We start from the raw sequence: 23,794 nt of genomic DNA, 5'->3' as shown, positions 1-23,794 counted from the left end.
GCCGGAGATCCGAATCTATGCGCCGACTCAGGCGGCGCTCGCTTAGGCCCCGCTGCTTGGCTCACCGAAGGCGAAAGAAGCTGGAAGAGAAGGGGGCGGGAGCGGTTCGTAGGGCAGGATGGTGCCCCGTGACCGTGATTCCATCAGCTGCAACTTTCCGTGTAGGATTCACTGCTGGTTGAATGTGAAGATAGGAAATGACAGTAGAAAAGCAGTTCCGTGTTTATAGGCAGCAGTAAATTGCCCGCTCCTCCTCTGCCTTTAAAAAAAAAAAAAATCCCCAAGATTTCTCTGCTTGGAGAAAGTTTCATTGCTTTCTAGTAGTGGCTCCTTATTATTTCTTGATCTTTTCCCCCTGGGAAGGAGTTACAAGGAAGCCATATCAAGTCTTCCTGACAGAGGCTTCTTAATGCATTCAAGCACTATATATAAGGTTCTCTTTCTATACAAAAGAATCTGTTAAGATATGTAAGAACAAAACCTGTGAGGGATGTGAATATTTCTATCAAAGCCTGTGCCTTTTAAAGAAAAACTTGTCATTTTACCAGATGGAGGCAGAAATAATTTCTTCTGTGTTCTTTTACATCTGTTGCTCTTCAAATAACTAGGGATGCTTACAAAAGCTTATGATGGAGTCATAAGATGAGTGAGGGGGGGGGAGGGAAGAAGAACCACTGAAAGATGTTGATCTCTGTGACCCCAGAGCTATGCAAGAGCACATGAGTTGTAATGGATGTACAGGAACGTGATGTTAACATGGCTCCCTGGGCATTTATTGACATATGTAGCATCAGTTATGATAGTTAGAGATTGTGAAGTGGGGTGTGATGAGCATGCTTTGATTCACACAAACAGAATAATTTAAGAGCTGCACAGGGGCTCTGTACAAGCTCTAGCAATGCACCATTTTTGCTATAATAATAAAAGGCTGTTTTTTAATCCTTTGGGAATACATTGCATTGCTTCTCATCAAACATGCAGACTTTTTCTGTAGCATATGTGCCCATTTGCCTCTGATCTCCGCATGTTTTTACTGTTCTTAATCTAAGTAAAATAGCTGAAGTTCTTTTAAATGTGAGAGCTGTTGTGTGGAAATGGGTGTTTTATTCACTAATTATAGTCAAAGACTGACTGCTGTTGCATGCATGACATAAGATGTGGAAAATCAGTCCCTTTTCTCTCTCCCAATGACAGCAAAAAAGCTGAATTTATGCTGGCCTGACAGAGTCCAGATTACCAAGCATAGCAAAGTTTCCAGTTCTCCTCTTGCTGTAATGACTCTGTAGTGAGTAACTGGCACTGTAAAATACCTTTTCCCAGGAAACAAATCTGACTTGGAGACATAAAGGTCATAGGGCTCCATTTCATGTGAAACGGAGCATTACTTTCATACAGCCACCTCTGGAAGATTGATTGTGTTTTGAATGCTACAAGACAAAAGGCTGTACTAGTGGGGACTCCACTAGCCCTGGGTTGGCACTCAGGTTTGTGTGCTTCACTGTTTTCCTGCCAGAGCTGGATACTAGGTGCTGTGTGAATCCTGAACATATTCCAGCTACTTGCTGCAGGTAACTGGGTAAGTAGCACAGGACTTGATTTCACAGGCAATTTAAAGGAACAGTTTTTGTCAGAAGAACTTATGCAAGACTGCAGAAGAAGTAGTATTGACTGAAGTTTCAGCTCTTCAAAAATATTCTAGATTGGTCTCAAATCAGTTGCTTTGAGGGACAGCTGTTAATTAAGTTGCTCCTTATATTGCCTTTATTGTATCATCCTACACAGTCCCCTTGGGAGCAGTCAGCTCAATAAGGGACTCAACTCCCTAGCTGACCCAAAAGTTGAGATGCTTTTTTTGGCTTTTCTGTAAGATTCTTTAGCCCCTTTATATACAGCATTTACCTTTGACAAGACTTTGTTGCAATAAACCAGCACATTCTTTGCTGCCAGGGGTTTTGCAGCACTGGGAGTGGAACAGACAGTTTTGCTATAAGAAAGAGCTAGGAGATTTTAGTAAAAAGAGGATGTGAGGATGGCAAGGCCAGGAAAAGCAGAAATGTATATATGCTTGCACAATGCTGAGAGTAGAGGGAGCTCAGAGGAAACACAAGGTAAAAGTGCCAGTGCCTTCATGCAGAAGACATTGGCGCCACTGCAGCTTATTGACATGGATTGTACAAAACCTTGCTGGAAGTAGTGGTGCTTTTACTGTACCTCTTACTATGACAAATTTCATTTCCCTTTTTCATTTCCCTCCTTATTCCTGGCCTGATCCCCATCTTGCTTCCTCTTTTTATTCTCAGTTGCACAGGTTTATGATTGCCACACTTGCTGCTGCTTCTCATATCGCTTCAATCCCCATCAACATTTCATTTGGCCAAGACCCTGTCTTACCTTTCTTCTTGGTGGGTAAGTGGGTAAGTATTCTGCTCTCAGGTTCTTTTCAATTCCTTCTAGTCTGTTTCTTGCCTTCTTCACCTGATGGACTTTGCTGTCCTGAAAATGGCTAATTGCATTTCCTCTCTATCACTGGCAGCTTCTTCAGTAAGTAATTGTTTTGGGTTTTTTTTATTTTTCCTCTTAGGAACTATAAGTCCATTCTGTTCCCAGATAGAAAGCTTTTCCCCACGAGTGTTTCTCCTGTTTGTCTCCCCGTACCAGACTCCTGCTTCACTCAGGTATCATCTGTCTTGTCTGTCTCCATTCCTCCTCAGGTCAGCTACTCTGTCAAGCTTGCAGATTTTTCCCTTTTTCTTGCTCATTTCTCCAAATAGATGTGTTCACAAGCTGTTGCTGTAAGAACAGGTGATCTGTTTTGACCGTAACTTGTAAGAGCCTTAAGGCGTCCTTCAGAAAAATGATTTTATTCATTTTAGCCCTTTCAGAAATGGAAGGCAGTACACTGAGGTGTCTCACATCAGTGTATGTCTCAGTCTTTTCTAACAGCATCCTCGTGGCTGATGCAACATCAGTCACACGAATTGCACTGGAATTGAATCCAGCATCTGCAGGGCTCCAGATAAGGCAGAGAACACTGTATGCACTCTAGAAAGGAAGTGCTTTCAATGCCTGTTTATAAGATGCATAAGTATTTACCTTTAAACATACCAGATGTGTAACCTAGCATTGTAAAACTGACAGATCCGTCCACAAGAGACATAGTAACCTTGTGTTCCCTCACTGAAAAAATTATTGGAGCACTGTGGAAGCTGGGACTCTTTCCAGAAAGAGAGGTGATGGGTTTGCAGATAAGCTGGAAACCTCATGTTGTCACACACTGGCCTCATGTTTTTAAAAACATCCCCCCCCCAAAAAAAAAAAAAAAACCAACAGAAAAAAAATCCCCAACAACACAAAGAAAAGCTTGAGTGAAACAGAATCGTGTTTCAATATATGTCAAATTTCTTCATACAGCTGATACACTTTGCTATGAATACAGGTAGCAGGTAGTCTTTCTGTTCCAGCACCATTTAAAGTGTTCAGCTCTTCGTCTGGCATGGATTTTCTTAGTCTGTGGATGGTGGAAATTTACATTTTTTTCTTACTTAAAAGGACTGATGAAAAGTACTAAGTACCTCCAGTACTGGCTGGTGTGGGGTTTTGCATGAAATTTAATATTTCATTGAAAATTTCACTGAGTACATCATCATGCACAGAATTCACATTGCCAGTCCTGATTTTCCCTGCTTGGTATTTTTGTTCTTTCTCCTTTTCTCCCCGATGTTTAGCCTCACTTTATATTCCTTTTTGCTTGGTTTCTTGTTTCTCCATTCTCCTGCAGATCACCCTGTGTGAAAAAGAACGTGCTCTGTCCTGCAGCATTTGTGTGCACACCCCTTCCAGTAGCAACCATGATTTGTACTGATTTGGATGTAGTCTGCAGGGCAGACATTTTTGAAACCTCCTGGTCATTCCATATTTTTCACGTTCTGTCTTGCTGCTGTATTTCTTCTTTTTTTTCTTCTGCTCTTTGTAGATAGAACTGAAATAGTGAAGAAAATACTTCTATATGGTATGTACACTTGGCAGCATGTTGGTTCCTTCTTATGGTTTTCTGAGTATTTGTCTCAGTTCTTTTTACAAAGTACGAAGAAAGAAAATCCATTAGAAAAATGTGGTCCTAGAATAGCCAAAGCGAACAGAGAATGTTTGGTGGATGCAGTAGCTTGAAAGAATAGGGTTAATATTTTTATTGCATGTTTTAAGATTATGCTATCTATTTAACTAAAGCCTACAAAAGAGTAAGTTATATTTTCAACACACTTGGTCTTCATTTATGGAATGAGCTTTCTTGAACAAAGAGATGTGCCAGTGTGTCTTCTGGGAAGCTGAGTGACTCAGAAATCAGCCACTTCCTCGGGTGGGTCATCTGAATTGGGTAATGAAAAGTTGATTTGTCTGAGTAGATGCAGTCATTTACTGGTGTGGTAAGAAAGATCACTTGGTTACATTCCGGTTGTTTGAAACAGTTTTGCCATTTTGGGAGTTGGCAGTGACCCAGAATAGTTATGCTGGGGATTTGCCAGATCTCAGCCCTTGGAGAGCCCAACTCTTAATGCAGTTATCTGCATCCATGCAGGCCAGCAACCGTAAATTTGGACCTATTGGGAAATCCGAGGAGCTAAGCTGGTTTGCCCTGCTGGTTTGAGTGTAGATAGTTAGTATCACTAAAATGCAGTAGCATAAAACTGTCTTTCTCCAGCATCCAGCAGGAGAAGCTTCACTGATGCAGATAGCAGCTTCTGATAAAGAAAACCCATAGAAGTGTGATTGTTCCAGTAGCAGGTCACTCAGAATAATCTGTGAGCTGTCAGGGCTCAGTTATAGCTTGACAGGGGAGTGCTGGGGAGCATTTGAAAAAGTTCCCCTTCACTGCAAATGTCTTGGGAAATTGTGAGAATTTTGTAGTGGCAGAGTTGGCACATTTACAGAATTGTTGAGGGGTTTTGACTTTTGGTTTTGTTAATATGACTGTAATCAGAATCTGAGAACATTCTTCCAGATACCCCTTGATCTGCTGAAACAACAGTATGTTTTAACTGTTACTGGGGGCTGTCAGTCGTTTGTGTTGATCATGCAGGTTCTCATTGTTTGTGTGGAGGTGATTCAGTTGTGATCTTGGCAAAAAATTAGCTTCCTGCACGGGAAATCGTATGCGCAAATTTGTACCTAAATAGTACCTAAATGAACTTACCTTTGAATTGTAATTACCATATAACTTCAGGCCTACTATATGGTAGGCACATTAACTACAATTACAATAAGCCCTGCAGTAGAGAGCAGTCTGATCCTGACTCCTCTTGCTTTATGCCTTGTGGAGAAAAATAGGAATAAATGGACATCTAAAAAGAGCTCCCAAGAGGTGGTCTAGAGAACAAGGGCATACACTGTGTATATAATTTGCAGACAAGGAGAGAGCATTCATGCTAAAGAGTATGGTTTCAACATAACATACCTCCTGGTGTTGGTGAACCTTGTGTCCTGAAGCTAAACTATTTTCCTTAGTTTAGCTAAAAATGCCTGAGAGTTCGGGAGCTTTCAGGAACAGGTATTTGCAGCACTTACACAGTCTCTTGTTTTAACAATGAAACAGTAGAGTGAATTGCTACTATAAATTAATTCCCCCTACAAAATTAATTGCTGTGAGGTATAATTTTATTCCGTTTATTTTGTTGTCCAGATTATGTTTGGACAGATGCCCTGCTTTTTCTGCTGAAACATGAAAAGCTAATAAAAAATATTAAATTATGCACTAAGAATAGGCAGTTAATAAAGCAGATGCCAGTGGTGGTGTTTGAGGCAAGCTAGAGTAAAATACTGGTACAGGAGGGAGACTGTTGAATATATTTTATTTTTCAAAACCTGAACAAATAAATGGAAGTACCTGAGGAAGAAATGTTATTAAAAAGTTGGCCATGACACTACACAGAGCTTGTGAGTATTCTGTGATATCTGATTGAAGGATGTATCTGCATAGAATAAAGTTTAAACTGAGATTCTATACAATTACTTTTTGCAGGCTTGGTGATATGAAGGACAGATTTCTTGTTTGCCTGAAGTTAAATCCAAGCTGACCTGTCACTACAAATGGACAGTTTTTCAAAGATGAGGCTTGGTGGAACAGCTTCTTGGTATCTCAACTATGGAAGGCCAACTTCGTGCTAATGTGGACATTTCTGTGAAAAAACCTCCAGGAGCAAGCCCTCAGTCTTTCATTGCTTTGCTGAAGGTTCACCGAGAGCTTCTGGTCAGCAGGATCCGAAACACGCAGTGTTTGATTGATAACTTGATTAAGAATGACTACTTCTCCACTGAAGATGCAGAGATTGTTGTCCAGTTTCCCACTCAAGCAGATAAGGTATAATTTTTTTTTTCTCTGGCCAGTGAAGCTTTTGGTGACTTTCAGTTTATCACCAGATTTTAAGGGTTTATCTGACAGTTTTACATTTTCTAATACATTTTCTAATCTTTGTTATTTTGGAGTTTTCCCACCCCAGTCTTCCTGGATGAGTGTCTCCAGCACGTCCCTTTCCAGCAGGGCTGGCACTGCTGGTTATGCTCATTGGCAGCTGTGACAACTTAGCAGGGTGGTAATTGCTGTTCTGTCCCTCCCAGCTGCAGCTTTGTCCTCTGCTAAAGAGATGGCCAAATGGTTGTTAGAGGATAGCAAGGAAAATCTGCTTTAGGATGCTGTGGGACAGATCATCCTGCTTTAGGAGAGACAGAAATGAAATGTTTTAGAAGTTAATGATTGTTTGCTGTCTGTATGAACACCTTCCTTTCTCTTTAAAGACCTATGTAGGCTGTAAATGTTTCTAGGGAAAATTGATGTATCCTGGCATATTTGGGGTTTTAATTCATCTTTGGATGTCAGTAGCAAAAATTATTCCCTTTCGTTAGGAGAAAATTACTGTGTACATAGTTGATCTTTGCATCATAAGTTGAAACAGCTGAGGAGATTGGTTGATGTAGGAAACAATCAGGCATCTTCAGAACCCTGTCACAGTTAGGGGCAGGCAAACCATAAAAAATTCAAGGACCTTGGACTTCGCCAACAGTGCAGATTTTCATAAAATAATCATTCTTGCTGGCATATTGAAATGGTAACACAGTGCTCACACTGTGTGTAGGGTCAAAGCTGAATAAACGCACACTGTATGATTATCTCAATTTCTTATTGTTCAGCATAATATGCATGGTTGTACCAAAGCTGAGGGGGAGGCCATGCATCAGGAGTCTAGGCAGAGACAGACAGCAGGCCACAGTAGCCTAAGTGAAGTGGACTCTGTGGGAGCTTCTCTGGAAGGCATAAAATTGCTTTTCAGAGCATACAAATTGTCAGAAAAAGCTCCATGTGTTTGCTGTGCTGCATGTACATCACCCTGGTTTAAGCTCACAAGAGACCATAGTCTCTGGAAACCCTTTGTCTGGTTTAGAACTGCATTCTTCATTCATTTTTAGCAAGGGGATCCTGACATTCAAAACGTGCCACCAGATGACTGCTCTGTCTTGCAGAGGGTTTTGTCCTAGGACTGCCTTGTACTGGTGCACAGAGATCACCCTCTGCCTGGCCCATGGAGGTGACACTTTGTGCTGAACTGCTCCAGCCACTGCCTGGTAGCCATTAGTTTTGGTAGTAACTGCAGGCAGTGGGGCCATTGTACAGGGAGAGCCTGGAGAATTGAGTTGTAGTGTTGGAAGGAAAAGTTATAGGGTTTTGGCTCAGTGTCAAGATCCAGGGAGGGATTCAGCCTACCCTGCTCTAGACCTGGCTGGATCCTGAGGTAAATCCAAATGTGACTGGAGAGAGGGTGAATTTAGGGCACTGAGGAACCACCTCTATTTTAATTTTAAACAGCACAGGATTTAAAATACACTATCTAGCCAAGCTGAGTAAATCTTCTGGGTTCCCTCTTGAGGAGTGGTATTTATCCATTTTGTTTCTGATTAGTGTGATTGAGCTACAAGTTCAGACCTTAACTTGCAGAACCAACTGTCTCACAGCATTCAAACACAAACGGCAGTTTAGTTTTGTGGTGGTTCCAATTCAGAGCTAGATTTTGATTTCACCTTTCTGAAGCACCAGTATTGATTTTGGACCCCTGCTCCAGCCCAGAAAAGATCCTAAAGCAGTTGACAAGTATTACTGTGATAAAATGCTGTGTATCAATGATCTTTCCTGTGGTGTTTCTTCAGGTTCGCAAAATTCTAGACTTGGTTCAAAGCAAGGGAGAAGAAGTTTCGGAATATTTCGTCTTTGTCCTGCAGAAAGTCACCGATGCTTACTATGAACTTCAGCCTTGGCTGGAGGAAATAGGTTACGAGCCTTCAGAGAGTATTTGTAGTAAACCTGTGGTAAATACAGATCCAGGTAAGGTCATGCATCTCTCTCCCTTCCCTTAGAACTGCCCTGCTATGTAGGCAGCTCCAGACAGGTGACAGGACAATAAGAGTTGAGGCAGGCACAGACAGGAAAAATAACTGTGTGCTTGCTAGCAGTGGTAGCCAAATTAAAAGGCATACTGTGTAACACAAGGGTGATGTTGATAAATTACATCCTGTTCTGTTAAACTCAGGCTCTTTCTGCATTTGTGGGTATGTAACATATTGGCAGAACCACCTTGTGCCAGCTGTAGTATTTTGTAGACCTCTGCTACAATTTATTAGCAACACTGTGATGTTTTGGCCATGGACTAGCCAGGATTTCATGAGAACAGTCAAGAAGTGAGGCAGGTTGCCCAGGGAGGCTGTGCAGTCTCCATGCCTGGGGGTTTTCAGGATCCAACTAGACAAAGCCCTGAGTAACCTCATCTAATGTCAGAAAAGATCCCATTCTCAGCAGGAGGTAGGACTAGACCTTCTGAAGCCCCTTCCAACCGGAATTATTCTGTCATCCTAAATGATGATTTTTAGCAACACTAAAAATCAGAGTTTAAGTATTGCAGAAATTATTTCCTCTGGAGTGTTTTTTTCATACTACATAAATATAAAAATTACTTTGTCCCCATCTGAAATTAAGTTTCTGTTGAAAAACACAAGCCAATGTTGCACAACTGAGATTCTCTTTCTTTTTGTCATCTTAAACAAGTCTTTTCAGGTGCCTGGAATTTGCTTTCTAAAATGCATGGCTTCTATTTCAAATAATATAAACGACTAAAGAAGTTAGGAAAGAATAACCACCTACCTGATACAACTGCAGGTAGAATATAAGTACAGTGACATCAGTGACCAACAACTCCAACAAGCCTTTGCAGAGAGTTAAACAGCCTTTAACAAAGGGTCAGGAGCTTGGCTTTGAGTCTCATCTGAAGGATAGCAGCCCCTTAAACCAATGCAGCATCAGTACTGGCTTTCAGGAAGTGGTGGCTCGCTTTCTTTAGCACCTGAATTTCCCAAGTGAGTGATGATGGCAGCACAAATAGAATTAATCTGCCAAAGAACCCTTTTCACATTAGAATTACTTTTGTTTATTACCCCATGAGTTCCCAAAGAGGTGGGTCATTGTATACATAGGTTATTAAATAATAGTCTCTTTAACAATAATTCACTGTCTCTTTAGTTAGCAGGTATTGCCAGAAACTCAGACATGAGCTGGGACGGGACTCCAAGTTTGTTATGTTGTATGCTCAGAAGGAGGAGATGGTCCTTGAAGAAATCTACTCCAACAGTATTATGGAGCTGGTCAGTTTTACCAATGAGAGTCTTGGCCAGGTGGGTCAATTAGAAGCCCTTTTTGATGATGCAACTGGGCTAATTAATGAAGATGGAGAGACTATTTATGTCTATGGTGATGCAGGAATTGGAAAATCCATCTTGCTGCAAAAGATACAAAGCCTTTGGGCCAGAAAGGAATTGGACATAGGGGCCAAGTTTTTCTTCCGTTTTCGGTGTAGGATGTTTAGCTGCTTCAAGGAAGATGAAGTCATATGTTTGAAAGATCTGCTCTTCAAGTATAATTGCTACCCAGACCAGGACCCCACAGAAGTGTTCCATTACATCTTGCAGTTCCCTCATACAGTTCTTTTCACTTTTGATGGCTTTGATGAGATCTGTTCCAACTTTGATCTCAGCAGCGTACCTGAGATATGCTCACCCAATGAACCCATCCACCCCCTGGCGCTGCTTGTAAGCCTTCTCAGAGGAAAGCTTCTTAAGGGATCCAAGAAAATTCTTACTGCCAGGACAGGAACTGAGATCCAAAAAAACATCATTAGGAAGAAGGTGTTGCTCCGTGGTTTCTCCAGGAATAACCTGAAGGAATACACAGCTATGTTTTTCAAAGATGAGCGGCAACGAGCACTGGTATCAAACCAGCTGGAAGCTAACCCAAATCTCTGCAGTTTGTGTTCAGTGCCTTTATTTTGCTGGATTATCTTCAAATGCTTTGAGCACTTCCACTCCATGTTTGACAGCCACGAGCTTCCAGACAGTTCAGTTACATTAACAGATGTATTTCTGCTCATGATTGAAGTCCACCTGAACCGATCTGTGAAAACAAGTTTGCTGAAGAACAATATCAGGAGTCAAGCAGAGATGTTCAGAACAAGAAAGGAAAGTCTTCTAGCTTTGGGTAAAATGGCATACAAAGGGATGGAGAACTCTTCCTTTATCTTTGAGCAGGAGGAAGTCTCATCAGCAAACATCTCTGAAGAAGATTTGCAATTGGGCTTTCTCAGGATAGTTAAATGTTACAGTGGCTGTGACAGTCAGGCCACTTATGAGTTCTTGCACTTAACCCTTCAGTCTTTTTTCACAGCTTTGTTCTTGGTTATGGAGGAGAAGGTGGGTACCAAGGAGTTACTTGAGTTTTTCAATGAATGTTCTTCCATGGAGACTGCCCAGCCTACTTGCCTTCGTATCCCCTGGCTGAAGAAACAACTAGCAGGGGAGGATCCTTTCCAAAATAAAGAACACTTTAATTTTACCAACATGTTTCTTTGTGGCCTACTTTCTGGATCCAAGCAGAAGCTCTTCAGACATTTAGTTTCACCTGCGGTCATTAAGAGGAAGAGAAAAACACTCATCACATACCTTGGGGAGAGCATGAAATCCCATCTGAAAGGCTACACTCGGTCCAGGCTTAAAAGCTACAACCAGGTGCAGGTGCAGCCCAACTTTGTGTGGATGCTGAGGTGCCTGTATGAGACGCAGAGTGAGAAGGTGGGGAGGATGGCAGCCCGCCGCATGCACGCCAACTACATCAAGCTGGCCTACTGCAACGCCTGCTCTGCCGACTGCAGCGCCATCTCCTTTGTTGTGCACCACTTCCAAAAGCACCTGGCTCTGGATTTGGACAACAACAACATCAATGACTATGGAATAAAACAGCTGCAGCCTTGTTTCAGCAAGCTTGCAGTGATCAGGTAGGAGTCTCTGTATGGAAGCAGGTCCTTGTTCTTTGTTTTTTCCACAAACTGGTGGGTTGAAGGAATTGATCTCACAAGTGGACAAAGATGAGGATTAGTGCTGCTGGAAATTAACGTTTCAGATCTTCTGAAATCTTTGTTCATTTAGTTACAGGAGCATATATAAATGGTGAATTTGGAAACCAAAATGGAAAGGATGGTAAGAAGTCCTTAGAAGCACAGACTGTTTAAACCTGTAGGTTGAGTTAGCTCCAGCTCAAATTGTTTTGTCTCAGGAGAGGATTTTTATGAGAGAAGGTGCTTAAGGGAAAAAGGAAACGTAAGGGCATCCTCCATTATCTGAAGATTGCCTGAGGCCTTCCCTGCCCTTGGTTATAAGGGGTAAGGGAGGATCTCCTATTCACAATAACCCTTGATCAGAAGCTCTGAATTTCTTGCTTTTGCATCCTGTCAAAATATCTGGCTTTTATAGGACAAAAGCTATCATGTACATCCATGAAAGGATGTATCTGACAACTTCAGATGTGGTGTTTCCCTGAGGTGGTGTGAAGGGAGGACATGGCTTGGTGTGAACAGGGAGAACTATATCTTCGCCTCTAACATCACATGCCAGATTGTTTCACCTCCAGCCCTTTGAGCTTGTACCATGTAGCTCTATATCTTATTTGTCCAAAGATTTAGATGCAGAAAATCAGGAACTTCGTATGTGTCTTTTTTAAAGCTCCTGCAGCCTCATGAGAATTTTTTTTTTTTTAAGAACAGGATTTATTCCTCCTGTTTGGCTGTGCCTTGCCTTGTTTTCCTGTAGGAATAAATCAAAGTCAGTGACTCTTGGGTTTTTTCCCAGTTATTTGCAAATTGACTGACCTCCCAAGAGAAAGCAATAAGGAAACTCTTGGGGAAAATACATAAATATGTAAGACAAAACAAAGAAGCAAAAGGCCAACCTTTCATTCTTTGTGCCTATCGTGTGATCATGCCATACACAATGTGATCCTAACATCATCCCCAGCACCAAGATAGTCTTTTAGGTTGCCCTTTTGTCTTTATGGATCTTCAGATGTTGGAACTTTTATTTCTAATGAGCAATTTCTGCAGGTACGGAAATGTTGTTTCCAACAGCTTAACCATCCCTTTTGAAGAAGCAGACTGTTCTGATCTGTAGAAATGGGTTGATCTCTCCTGTGTGCTGGTGCATTCCAAAGGGACCAGGTTGCTAACTAGCAAAGGCTAGGGAGGCTGTTGGTGATAAGGGACTCTCAGCAGGAAAGCCTCAGCTACTAAGTGCAAGCTGAATGCAGTCAAAACATTTTCATAGGGAGAGCTTTACCCAGAAAATGTGATTCATGGAGATTGGAATGCTTCACTTGAACCTGTCCATTTAGTGAAGGTGAAAAAGCTTGAGAAATTACAAAATAAAAAAACAAACAACAAAACAACAACAACAGACACCCCACCCCAAAACAACTGTGAGAAGAAGCATTTTTATTCTGTGAATGACTGACATTGATTTGTTTCATGTCTGGCTGGGACAATAAAATTAGAAACATCTAGTACACCCATGGGAGCACAGTTCTGTTTTCTGGCCAGGGCTTTTCACAACCTTTATTTGGTGAAGCCTGAATGTGTTGTGACTTTCAAGATGCCTGGCTTTCACTACATACTCAGAAAGAAGATTGCAAGACTAGTAGTTTGGACAGCTTGCTTCTGCTAGGGTGTTAAGCAGACTTTCTTCCTGAAATCACAGTAAGCACAGAAGGAGGGTGAGATGTTTATCTGGTGGCTGACTTCCTACATTTTATTGTTCTCAGTTCTGTGGACAGCTTCCAGAGCATTACCTAGGAGATCTGGGACTTTCTGATTGTAATCAGTTTTGGAGTGAGCCACATGAAGCTGAGCTCACATTTCCCTCAACAGCTTTTAATATGTGGCATAAGGACATGTTAAAATATCAAAGGAAAATGCATAGGCCTCCAGTTATTTGTTAACTCCTGGGTTGTAAACATTTGTAAGATGTATTTATTTAGACTTTTCATTCCCTTCTTTCCAGGCTCAGTGTAAATCAGGTCACAGATCATGGCGTAAGGATCTTGTATGAAGAACTCTCCAAGTACCAAATTGTGTCTTTCTTGGGGTATGTACCCTCTTGGGAGGAAAACACTCAGCAGTGATACTAGAAAATAAAACTCTGTTGCTCTCAGTACTGACACAGCAGAGGTGGGGTGGAAACTACAGCTACCTCCTCATTTAAGCAAAGCAGCTTTTTGTGATAGAAATGATTCTTTAACAGTTCACTGGGATAAGGACCACAGCTTCCTCCCCCATCACACTCCCTCACATCCTCCTGCTGGCATTAAACCCTTCTGTGACAGTGTGGGCCACTGTCAGGTTACTGAACTGTGTGAGCATGCTAATTTTTATACCAAAAGCCTTCTGTTGTGGAAGGGATAGACTGCAAGCAAGAAAGCATGTGTAGTTATAGCCTGCTGTTTTCTCTGCTGTAAACTGATTTATTTCAACTATGCAAAGCAGATACAGCTTGGTAGAGACTGGTGTCAAGAACATGCAGTTTCAAGTGTGATGTTCATGATACAAATTTCTTCCAAGAGCTTAATTAGTTCTTAATGAAGTTGAAGCTAGAAGGCACATTAGCTCTGACTTCCTGCTCTTGGTTAAGTAGCTACATAAAAATGACTTTTTGAAAGATGAACATGAATACCAAGAATAGCTTTTTTCCTCCAGTGCCCTAATGTAAGTACAACTGCTCAGGTATCTGCTCTTCAGTAATATTTGCAAGGGGATTTTATGACTTTTAAAAGACCAAAAGTACATCATGGTGTTTTCTCTTTTGACTTATCTTCTGGCAATATTATTTCTGTACTAGCACAGGGATAAAGGGAAGCTTTGTTTGCTTGTGGAGACCATTTATTTTAAAATTATATAAATATTTATGATTTGCAGTCTGGTCTCCTTATATTTTATATCTAGCCCATCACAATATGAATTATATATCAAAATAGAAATGCAAGCAACTGTGAACATGTACAAAGCCGTACAGAAAAGATAGATGCTATGTGTGTATCATAAAACATTCAGGTTGTAAATATTTAACAGCAGTAATAACCTATTTTTATCAATGTGATTTTTCTTTAAGCTTATACAACAACCAAATCACTGATGTTGGAGCCAAATATGTTGCAAAACTAATTGAAGAGTGTTCAAGCCTTGAATATGTAAAGTATGTTGGATTTTTTTCCTTTCTACAGTATCCCAATTAAGGTTAAGCAACTTGAAAGAGGAGGAAGAGTAGACAAAAATTGTATTTGAAATAAAATATAATTTAGGTTTCTATTTTTTATTTGTTTTGCAGTAGTCTAGCAGTGGATGGCAGCAGATGAAACTCTTGAATCCGTAGTCTTTTCTGGAATATGGTAGTGAGTTAAAGGAGTGCATGAGACCTGTTCTTTACCTAAATCCAATCTGAGCACCTGAGCAAGGCTTAAACTGTGCATGGACCTTGCTGCTGCTTCCAGCAGGCAAATTCCCTTGGATTTAATACCACTTTTTAGTGTCTGATCTTTAAAGGGCCACGGGGGTCAGGCTGCGCTGGTGTCATACCTCAACTCTGGAATTCCCCAGATTCACTTAGTGAGCTGTTCCCTTTATTTCCTGGAACTTCCCCAGATAAGAGTGTCTGGCCATGCACATTGGTTGGACATAAGGGTAGATCATTAACCAGTGGTTTAATTGTGACCATAGAAGAAACCAGAGGTAACTGCAGCAATGCCAGCTTTTGGTGGGAATGTGAGAGCCAGGGACTCTTGGGTTCTAGTTCTTGATCCACCACTGACTTGGTCTGAAACCCCACTCTAGCCACATCCTTCCCACTTGAAATATTTGCAGAATTTTGAAACCCCGGAGCACTTTGGTTCTTTCATTGCTTTGACAGTGCTTTGCTTATTTAATGTAGCTTTCACAAAAAAAGACTGTTGGAAGATGGTTACTTCCAGGCTGCATAGTAACCCTAGAGATTATTTTGAGATAGAGTGCACATTCATGTGCCCAAAGTCAGCCAAACAAGACAGTTTTATGTAAATGTAGTGGCTTGGAGGGGTTGGGGTTTGGTCTGTTCTTTAAATCAATCTATATGCAATTATCTGTCCCTTGAACTCCAGCCATTTGATATCCACATACGCCAAAAATAGAAAAGGCTTTGTGTAAAATGCCAGCCAAAGACTGCTGCACTGACCTATGCTGCTGCCTAGAGCCTGTGCTTACAAGGGAAAGAGTTGAAATTATTGCAGTCTGTGCTTATCATCTGCAGTCTCTTCTGGAAACACACAGTCAGGAAATATTCCGTTCCCTGTGGCATCATGAAACATGCTGCATGTAATTCATGAACTCTGTTGCAATTGCTGATACTATGAATTACATTAAAAACAAGGCTGGGGTCCTTGCCCTGAGGATCAGTTCCTAAATCTCATTTCTAACATACTGAGCACCAAACCCAAGACTCTACTGCAATACTTCTGATTTGGAGGGCTGACATGAAAAATACGCAAAAGACAACATAAAATTATATCTTTTAGTCAAAGGTCAAGTGCCTGCAGTATTTTTTCACTCTGGGTTAATCTTTGATAACTGCAGGTAGCCTCCAGAGTTAATTAGCCTTAAATACTTGTGTGGCTTTCTGAACTGGTTGGTGCTCTGATAACTGCACAGTTGTAAGTGATGCACCTCATCAATTTATGTATTTTGTACAGAATAGGAGCAAACAAAATAACGAGTGAAGGAGGGAAGTGCCTTGCCCAGGCCATCCAGAAGAGCAAGACAATGTTTGAAATTGGGTAAGTTCAGTGCTAAGGAGCAGAACTTAGGGCTTGATCTGGGCCAGGCACCTGTAAATCTCTTAGGATTCCTTTTTTTCATGCTTCTGTCCTCCTTCTATTCCTTCCTTCCTCTACAGCAGCATTAGAACAAATGAATGTAGAGGCACAGCCACGTTTTCCATGGAAAAGGAGAGCTGCTTTGTTGTTCTTCAGTTCACACAATGTTTGGTTTGGGTTTTGGCATCTGCTTCTTTTCTTTTTCACTGTTCTGACAGAACCTTAAAGGAGAAACAAGCATACAAGAGGACAGTATGTAGAGCTAGCCACTTTCTTTATGGCAGCACAACTCCTCTAGAGATACTTGGTTATTTTTAAGTCTGTGTAGTTTTATGACAATTGGCACTGCACCTAGTTATTGAGTGTCATTGTTACAATTGTCAAACCTTCTGCATCACATCCTGATAAAGTTGTGAGCTGGAAGAATAAAAGGGAATAAAAGGGAATGTTCTCTTAGGCTGTCCCTAGCTGCAATGTGCTATTATTGGAGAGAGGTCTAAATGTACTCCAAACCTTTAGTTCCTGCCCTGTTTCTCAGGAAAGGTGCTAGGTCCGATTTATTTTATTTATTTTCCCCCCATTCTAGTGAATCCCAGTTTCTTTTTTCACTCTACAGGAGAACACATTTCTTAAAATTTAGTGCTTGAATACATGGAATTAAAATCTCTGGCCATTGTGAAAATCACAGTAACTGTGAAACATGAAAATCAGATTTGTACAATCCAATTTTTGGCCTTTAATTTTGTTGTTCTACAACATTTCACAAATACAGTGAGCAGCCTGCACACTTCCATATAGCTGGGTCTGCTGTGCTGTACTTGCTGTAATTTCAGTGAAGGACTCCTATTTTCTCCTGTGGATGAAGTGATCATTCCAAATGGACTTAGGATAGCTTGGACAGAAATGTTTAAATAGCAAACTGCACTGGGCCTGAAGGACAAGGAAATTCTGGGGAACTTACTGGAAGTCCATGTGTTTAGATACCACAGAGCTCAATTGATTTTAGAACAGCTGCCAACTAATTACCCATAAGCTGAGTGTGGCTCTGAGTCATCAAGCGGGGATCCCAGTAAAAAACCCAACAACATAGACCTCAGCAGAGGTGTTTTCAAACCTCGTAATAAAGGATGAATTTTCAAAGTTGTTAGTCTGCATAGAAAGGATTTGACCAGGTACTCCTAGTTTCTGATCACATCTCTCCAGCTTGTACCAAGTTACCTTCTCTCACACATAATAAGCCTTTGTGTAATCACGGATTGTTTTGCCATTGGAAATACTATTTCTTACCAGTGTGCAGCAGGGTGATCCCAAAAGCACTCCTGCTGCAGCGGGCTGTCTCCTAGAGCTGCCTCTGTGCTGTGGCCTGAGGGTGCTGGTGAGTCAGCAGAGGTTACTGGTGCGATGTGCAGGGAGTGGAACATACCTGCCTCAGTAGGGAGGGTACCTGCCAGGTTTCTCACAAGCCTGAAAGACTGTGAAGTAATCAGGAAAGAGGGGAGGGGAGAGAAACAGGGAAGAATGCATTGCCAAGAGTCAGTAGGGCAGCACAACTGATATCTCCTGATATATCTCTTCACTAGGATGTGGGGTAATCAAGTTGGAGACGAAGGAGCAAAGGCATTTGCAGAGGCCCTGAGGAACCACCCCAAGTTAACAAACGTGAGGTAAAACACCAGCAGAGCCAGGCAGCTCAGTGCAGTGCTGGCTTTTCCATCCTGCTGTGAAGCAATGACTCTTCCCACCAAGTGCTGGCTTGGGATGCCATCTGGTATTGCAGCCTTTGCTGTGCAACCAAGAGGTCCCTGGTGCAAGCCAGAGGCCAGACTCTGTCAAAGAGCCTTGTGCAGCCTTCAGGCAAGTTAAAAATACCACAGGACTGGCATCCTTTCTCCTATCTGCACCTCCTCTCCCATGCTGCACAGAGTTCTGGCATTTCTGAAGGCACGTGGTCAGTGGGTGCCATTTTGATCTGGGAGCATTAGCAGAAGAAGGCACCAGCTGTCACAGAATGGGGTTCCCAGTGATATCAGCATTAAGAGTTTCTATTGAGAAAGTGCAGCAGCTCCTACCAAAGTACTTTTTAGGCCATAATATGTTTGGGTAGGGGCTGGGACATTCTTACATTTGGGCTCATCCTGTGCTCCAGTGGAGCTACACCACCACACATACAGTGCTAGTGAGATGTCCTCCTCACTGGAGTTCAGGGAGGAATCTCAAACAGGCCTGTGGCTGGAGCCATGACACGGGTGAGGTTGGAAGCACAGCAGGGGCAGAAGTCAGCAGTGTTAAACAGCCCATTCCCTGTTAGACTTTCAAATGCTGGTTGGGGATTTAAAGATTTAAAGATGTTTTGGAGTCCCTGCACACAACTGGAGCACATGGTGACCCTTTCCATTTGTCTCCCAATTTCACCGGCCTCCATGGTGAGGGAGCAGGCAAGGCTCCTTAGTTTCCCCACAAGGTGGCACATGGCACTAGTTTCTTCAGAAATACTCTGGAGTTTGGGGATCTCTGGAGTTTATTGCTGCCACTTCAGATCCAGGGATTTCAGAGCTGGTGCCTTGTCCTCTTTTCTGCCACCGGGTAGTCAAGCTTAAAACTTAAAAGCTGAACAGGTGCAGTGACCTAGATATATTTAAACTTAAAAAGCCATCTGAAATAGCCATCTTCCCATAATTGCACAATCCATCCAGATGCATCAGACTTGATAGAAAACATTTTGAACTTGAATCAGAGCTCAGGGATTCTCAGACGAGAGCAAATATGCTGATGAATGTGTTTGCAGAAATAAAGAGGAGTAACTGTGCTGTCTCAAGCTCGGCTTTGCTGGCACTCATGCAAGGTGAATCCTTTGCTCTGCAGTGTACTTACTTGCTCTTGGCTTCATTTCTTATCTCCCACTGGCTAATCTTGCTCCATGATTCTAATTCATAGTAAGCACCTGTGGTAGCTTTATGTGAAGACCAAGAGAAGATAATCCTTACTACTTCAGTTTACTTTATTTGCCCTTTTTAGGCCCAGTCATGATGGACTGAGAATATCCAGTTTAAGCTGAAGCTAGGAGGGACTCATGCCAATACATACTTGTGCCATTGCTCTGCTTGGTTCCCCTTTCTACCTTTTTTGAGGCCTTCCATTATTTTGAGGGGGGAAGATGCTTTTTTGGACTCCAAAAGGCCAGAGCATAACTTTAACTGGACAATTTTGCCAACGTCTATTCAAATAATGAAGGGCAGACTAAGAAATGTTTGTGGTTTGTAATGGAAAGCATTTACAAGCTCATCTCTCCATACACAACAGAAAGTGTTGTATTTGGAAGAAGAATGAAGTATTCGGATGCCTGACGGACTTAAAGGACGAAGTGCCCAGTTCTGCAGGGATGACAAATGCATGTAAAAACCTGAGTACTGCTAGGCACAACTCTTTGTCCTTGTTAAAAGCCTCAACTCTCAAAACTACTGGGCACAACTCTGCTGTCAGCCCCAAGAGCACAACTCACTGACAGCAAACCTTGTGGACTGTATGACAGACCTGCTCTCAGGCTGCAGCCTGTGAACTGCTCTCACTTGTAAAAGTTGAAAGGGCTCAGTGGATTGTGAAGTATGTGAGCCTTTGAAACACACAAATTCTGAGCTGTACGATTGGGAAGCAGATCATCCAGGATATTCCCTTGTATTTGGCAGTGGGAGAGCCATGTGGTGCTGCTTCTTAGACATTTGTATCTTTACTTCACAGTCTCGCATTCAATGGCATCACGACAGAGGGAGGCAAAAGAATTGCTGAAGCCATGCAACACAACAACTCTGTGAGGATATTCTGGTAATTGACCAGAGTGTGGTCTCTTCTCTGCTTCCTTTTCCAGAGCAAAATGCTGTTTTTATTTCCTCCAATCCCATTGCCCTTCCTACTCCCCCCTCCTCCTTCCGTCCCAACATTTTCTCTCCCACTTAGGTTGACTAAAAACGAGCTGGATGATGAGGCAGCAATGAGTTTTGCAGAGATGCTGAAGGTCAACAAGAAACTGGTGCATTTATGGTGAGTTACATTCCACAGTGGCACAGGCTCTTTGGCAGTCACTACATTAAAGCTTCACCTTCCAAGTCTATGTAGGTCACAGTAACAGTTTCTGTGCATGGTCTGGATGCAGCTGACTGCTTGTAGACAGTTCTAACGGGAAGTTAATAAAGCTGCTGTCTAGCATTTGGAACCTGCTTTCATACAGGGAAAAGTTCAAGCTGTTTCTGGTAACTTTCAAACTAATGATTGATTTCATCTCTCGTTAGGGAAACGGTACCAGCCTCAAAATCAAAAAAAAAAAAAAAAAAAAAAAAAAAAAAAAAAAAATCAAACAGAACAACCAAACTCCCAAGCAGACAGCTAGACCAGAAAAATGTTATTACAATTCTTTGTTTATCATCATGCCATGAAAGTAACTCTTCAGCCAAGAACCTACATGACAGATAATTAAATACATGTTGCATTTACCGATGCTTTCTTTTCAGGCTAGCAGTACACTAACGCAACACACTCATCTCCAAAGCATCAATCCCCAGGAAACCAGGGGTTATTTCTAGCAATCACAGTGAGACTTTTTACACCTCTAAGAGAAAGCAGCTTTGGCTTTTCTAATCCAAAGGTTGCAAATGGATGGGTTGGGCAGATGTGAACTGTAGAAAAAATAGCCATCCATTAATTTTAAGTGAACAAGGGAACATCAGTCATGGAGTCCCTTTACATGCTTTACAAAGACTTGGCTGACCACACTCTAGCACACTCCCTGTATTAATCCTAGTTCCAGCCCCTTAGGAAGCATGCTGGCTGTCATGGGTGCCAAGTACTTATAGCCTGTTTTGGAAGCAGCAGAAACTGTGGTGCCCATCACCCTGAAAATGAAAAGGCGGTGGGGGAAGTGCTTGATTTCTTTGTGCACAGCTGTAGATATAATTCACTGAGCAGTTTGGGTTGAATTCATAATAAAACTTAGCCCAGCCAAAGCAGGCATAGTAATCGAGATAAATGGCTTTGTCATGGCTCAGTATTGTCCAAGGGTGTCTGCCAGTGCACAAATTTATATCCTGCTTTGTTGATTACACCAGTGGATACCAAAAGGTGGTTACCTATATAGATAGTTGAACTTGAGGCTGAGTTAAAGTCTTTTTCCAGTAGCTGAAAGGTTCTACTGGATCCCTTTGCATTTTGATTCATATACCAAGTGCAGAATCTCCTTTAATGGGAAGGCCTCCTTCCCTCCCTCCCTAAGAGATTGCTCAATACACTCCAATTTTCAGCCTCATCCTGAATCCCGAGGGATTCATGCAACCAGTCACACGGAATAGTAAAGCTAGGGGGCTCACCCTGGCAGACTGAAAGGTGAGTATTGAATTAAGCTAGGCTGGTGAGTATCTTTATACTCATGCAGATGAGTGGCCTTTGTTCATCTTTAGCTAGTGGGATGGTCTACAGTGGTTAAAAAGAGTTACCTACTCTTCATTAATTTCACTGCTTGAGGATATTGTGTATGTTTTTTTTTCCTTCCCTAAGCTCAGATGAGACATCATTTATAGCTGGTAAGTTGTCTTCACTGGGACTTGCACCTGCTTATACCAGAGTCGAAAATCAGTGCTTTATTTTTCAAAGGTCCTGCTGGTCTGATGAGCAAGACTGCAGGACTTGACAGCTTCTAGATCATAACTGCTAAAACACTAGGCCTACACAGGGTCTGTACTCAGAATTTTATGTACATCACTTAAAAATGTGTCACAGTCTTCTTAGTAAGAAAGGAGAGCTGAGAGGTTTGTCTGTCTCAGTCCAAATACCACAGTCCCATACCACTAGTGAACAGTTCATAGCAGAAATTTGTCAGCTGTGTAATTAAAATTGCTCAGTATCTCCAGAATGCACCCACATGCAAGATTAAAAGGAAAAGATTAATACTCTGAGGTCTGTTTCTGAAAGTGCATGTGGGACATTTGACCAATACTGTATACCGTTCTCACAGATAAAATCACAGTCATTTTCTTGTGGCAGACAGCTTTGCTCCTTGATGTCAAGCTGAGTGTAGGTTGTGCATGTGCTGCAAATTAATTTGCATGTTAGATTGACTTGAAATGCTTTTTTTTTTTTTTTAGGCTTATCCAGAATCAAATTACAGCCAAAGGGGTGAAGTGCCTCAGCGAAGCTCTCAAGGAGAACACAACTATTCAAGAAATCTGGTAAAGGTCCCTTTCTCAAAGGCTCACTTTGTACACTTTCTTTCCATTTAAAATCCTACTGGCCTTACTACATCCCAGCCTAAAAAATCCAGAGCAAGTTTATGTGAGGCAGGGGTTGTAGTTGCAGCTGTGGATTTCAAACAGGTAAAAAGCCACTGCCATTAAAGCATTTCCTTGTGTGTTATGAATGTCAGGCGGTTTTCTTGGTTCACATCTGTCTGTACCACTGATTGGCAGAATGTGTGTGTTTGCAGAATCAGGGCCTGAATTTATAGACCAAGTTTTGCATGTTGTTTTTATTTTTAAACTTCTGAATGTGTTCATGGTTTTCAGGACCTAAATGCCAAACAAGCAGGAGATAGCTACCTTTAATCAGCATTACTAGTCTGGTTTGCAGAATTTGTGCTTGGATTTTTTGGGCAGTGCTCCAAACATACTGAAAGTGCTAAGTTACAAGGAGATTAACTTTTTGTAAGACTTGTTTGTTTTAGATTAGGTGGGCATCATATAGTCACACATGTACATTTAAGGCAGAAAGCCAAATACCACGTTCCTTCCTTCACCTCAGGGAGCTCAGGAGTCAATAGAACTGAGCTGGTTTTAGCACTGCTGCTTTATTTTTGAACATGAAATTTATTTTTAAATATATGTATTTGTTTTAGTGAAAGGACACGGAATTCTTGCTTAGAAAGACAATGACTCACTGTCTGACTAGTGTGTTCCCTGGAGATGTGGAAGAGGTACTTTTTTCAAAAGCCACTGTCAGCTTTCGTCTACAGAAGAAGCATCAATTTCCTCTCAGATCATTCTGAATCTTCAGACTGAAATCTGTCTTTTGATTCTGGCCTGAATGTTCAGAGGCATTCATTAACCCAAGTCATTTCATAAATCTGAATGGTTTAATGGATTTCAACATTTCTGAGAGCAGCACTTAACCTGGCTGCTCATTTTCAGGGGTGTCAGTATCAATGTAGATTATCTTTACATAGCCACAATTGAAAATTTTGCTATCAGTCATTTCACATTAATAATGCCTGAGTACTTCACAGAATTTTTTTTCTCCATGTTGTCATGGAAGACAAAAAATGCTTTGGAGATTTTAAATGTCTTTAAACCAGCCCACTGTACAGTAAGAACCTTTGTCAACTATGTGCTGCTTGCTGAAATGCAAACAGCTGAGTTTCCAATACCGAGTTCAGTTACTGGAGCTTAGCTGTGTGTTCAGGTTTTATTTCTGAGGGAGAAGCCTTGTTCCTTGGATGTGCAGTGGGAACAGCAGTGCTGTATCCGGCCTAACACCCATTCCCAGTTGAGGAGCGTGCAGCCCATGTGG

At 41.7% G+C, this 23,794-nt stretch overlaps 1 protein-coding gene across 8 annotated transcripts in view; it reads left to right on the top strand.

Moving 5' to 3' along the window:
- The window catches only part of NOD1 (nucleotide binding oligomerization domain containing 1), a 28,461-nt gene that overhangs the window by 498 nt on the left and 4,169 nt on the right, over positions 1-23,794 (top strand). For 2 of the 8 annotated variants that reach the window (XM_014248746.2, XM_088060896.1), the window contains exons 2-11: positions 6,017-6,355; positions 8,194-8,368; positions 9,557-11,360; positions 13,414-13,497; positions 14,518-14,601; positions 16,127-16,210; positions 17,830-17,913; positions 19,985-20,068; positions 20,201-20,284; positions 22,378-22,461. In XM_014248746.2, the coding sequence (XP_014104221.2) occupies positions 6,140-6,355; positions 8,194-8,368; positions 9,557-11,360; positions 13,414-13,497; positions 14,518-14,601; positions 16,127-16,210; positions 17,830-17,913; positions 19,985-20,068; positions 20,201-20,284; positions 22,378-22,461 (2,783 nt within the window). In that variant the 5' untranslated portion in view covers positions 6,017-6,139. Of the gene's footprint in view, positions 1-2,300; positions 2,415-2,590; positions 2,676-6,016; positions 6,356-8,193; positions 8,369-9,556; positions 11,361-13,413; positions 13,498-14,517; positions 14,602-14,733; positions 14,820-16,126; positions 16,211-17,829; positions 17,914-19,984; positions 20,069-20,200; positions 20,285-22,377; positions 22,462-23,794 lie in introns of those variants that run through there. The other 6 variants (XM_014248745.2, XM_005518991.3, XM_088060901.1 and 3 more) reach the window with 6 other exon arrangements.

The sequence above is a fragment of the Pseudopodoces humilis genome, chromosome 1, assembly GCF_049639895.1.
Source record: "Pseudopodoces humilis isolate 2021_Gansu_Grassland_sample_001 chromosome 1, ASM4963989v1, whole genome shotgun sequence".
Classification (NCBI taxonomy): Eukaryota; Metazoa; Chordata; class Aves; order Passeriformes; family Paridae; genus Pseudopodoces; species Pseudopodoces humilis.
The sequence above is the reverse complement of the archived record's forward strand: the minus strand, read 5'-3'. Positions and strand labels throughout refer to the sequence as shown.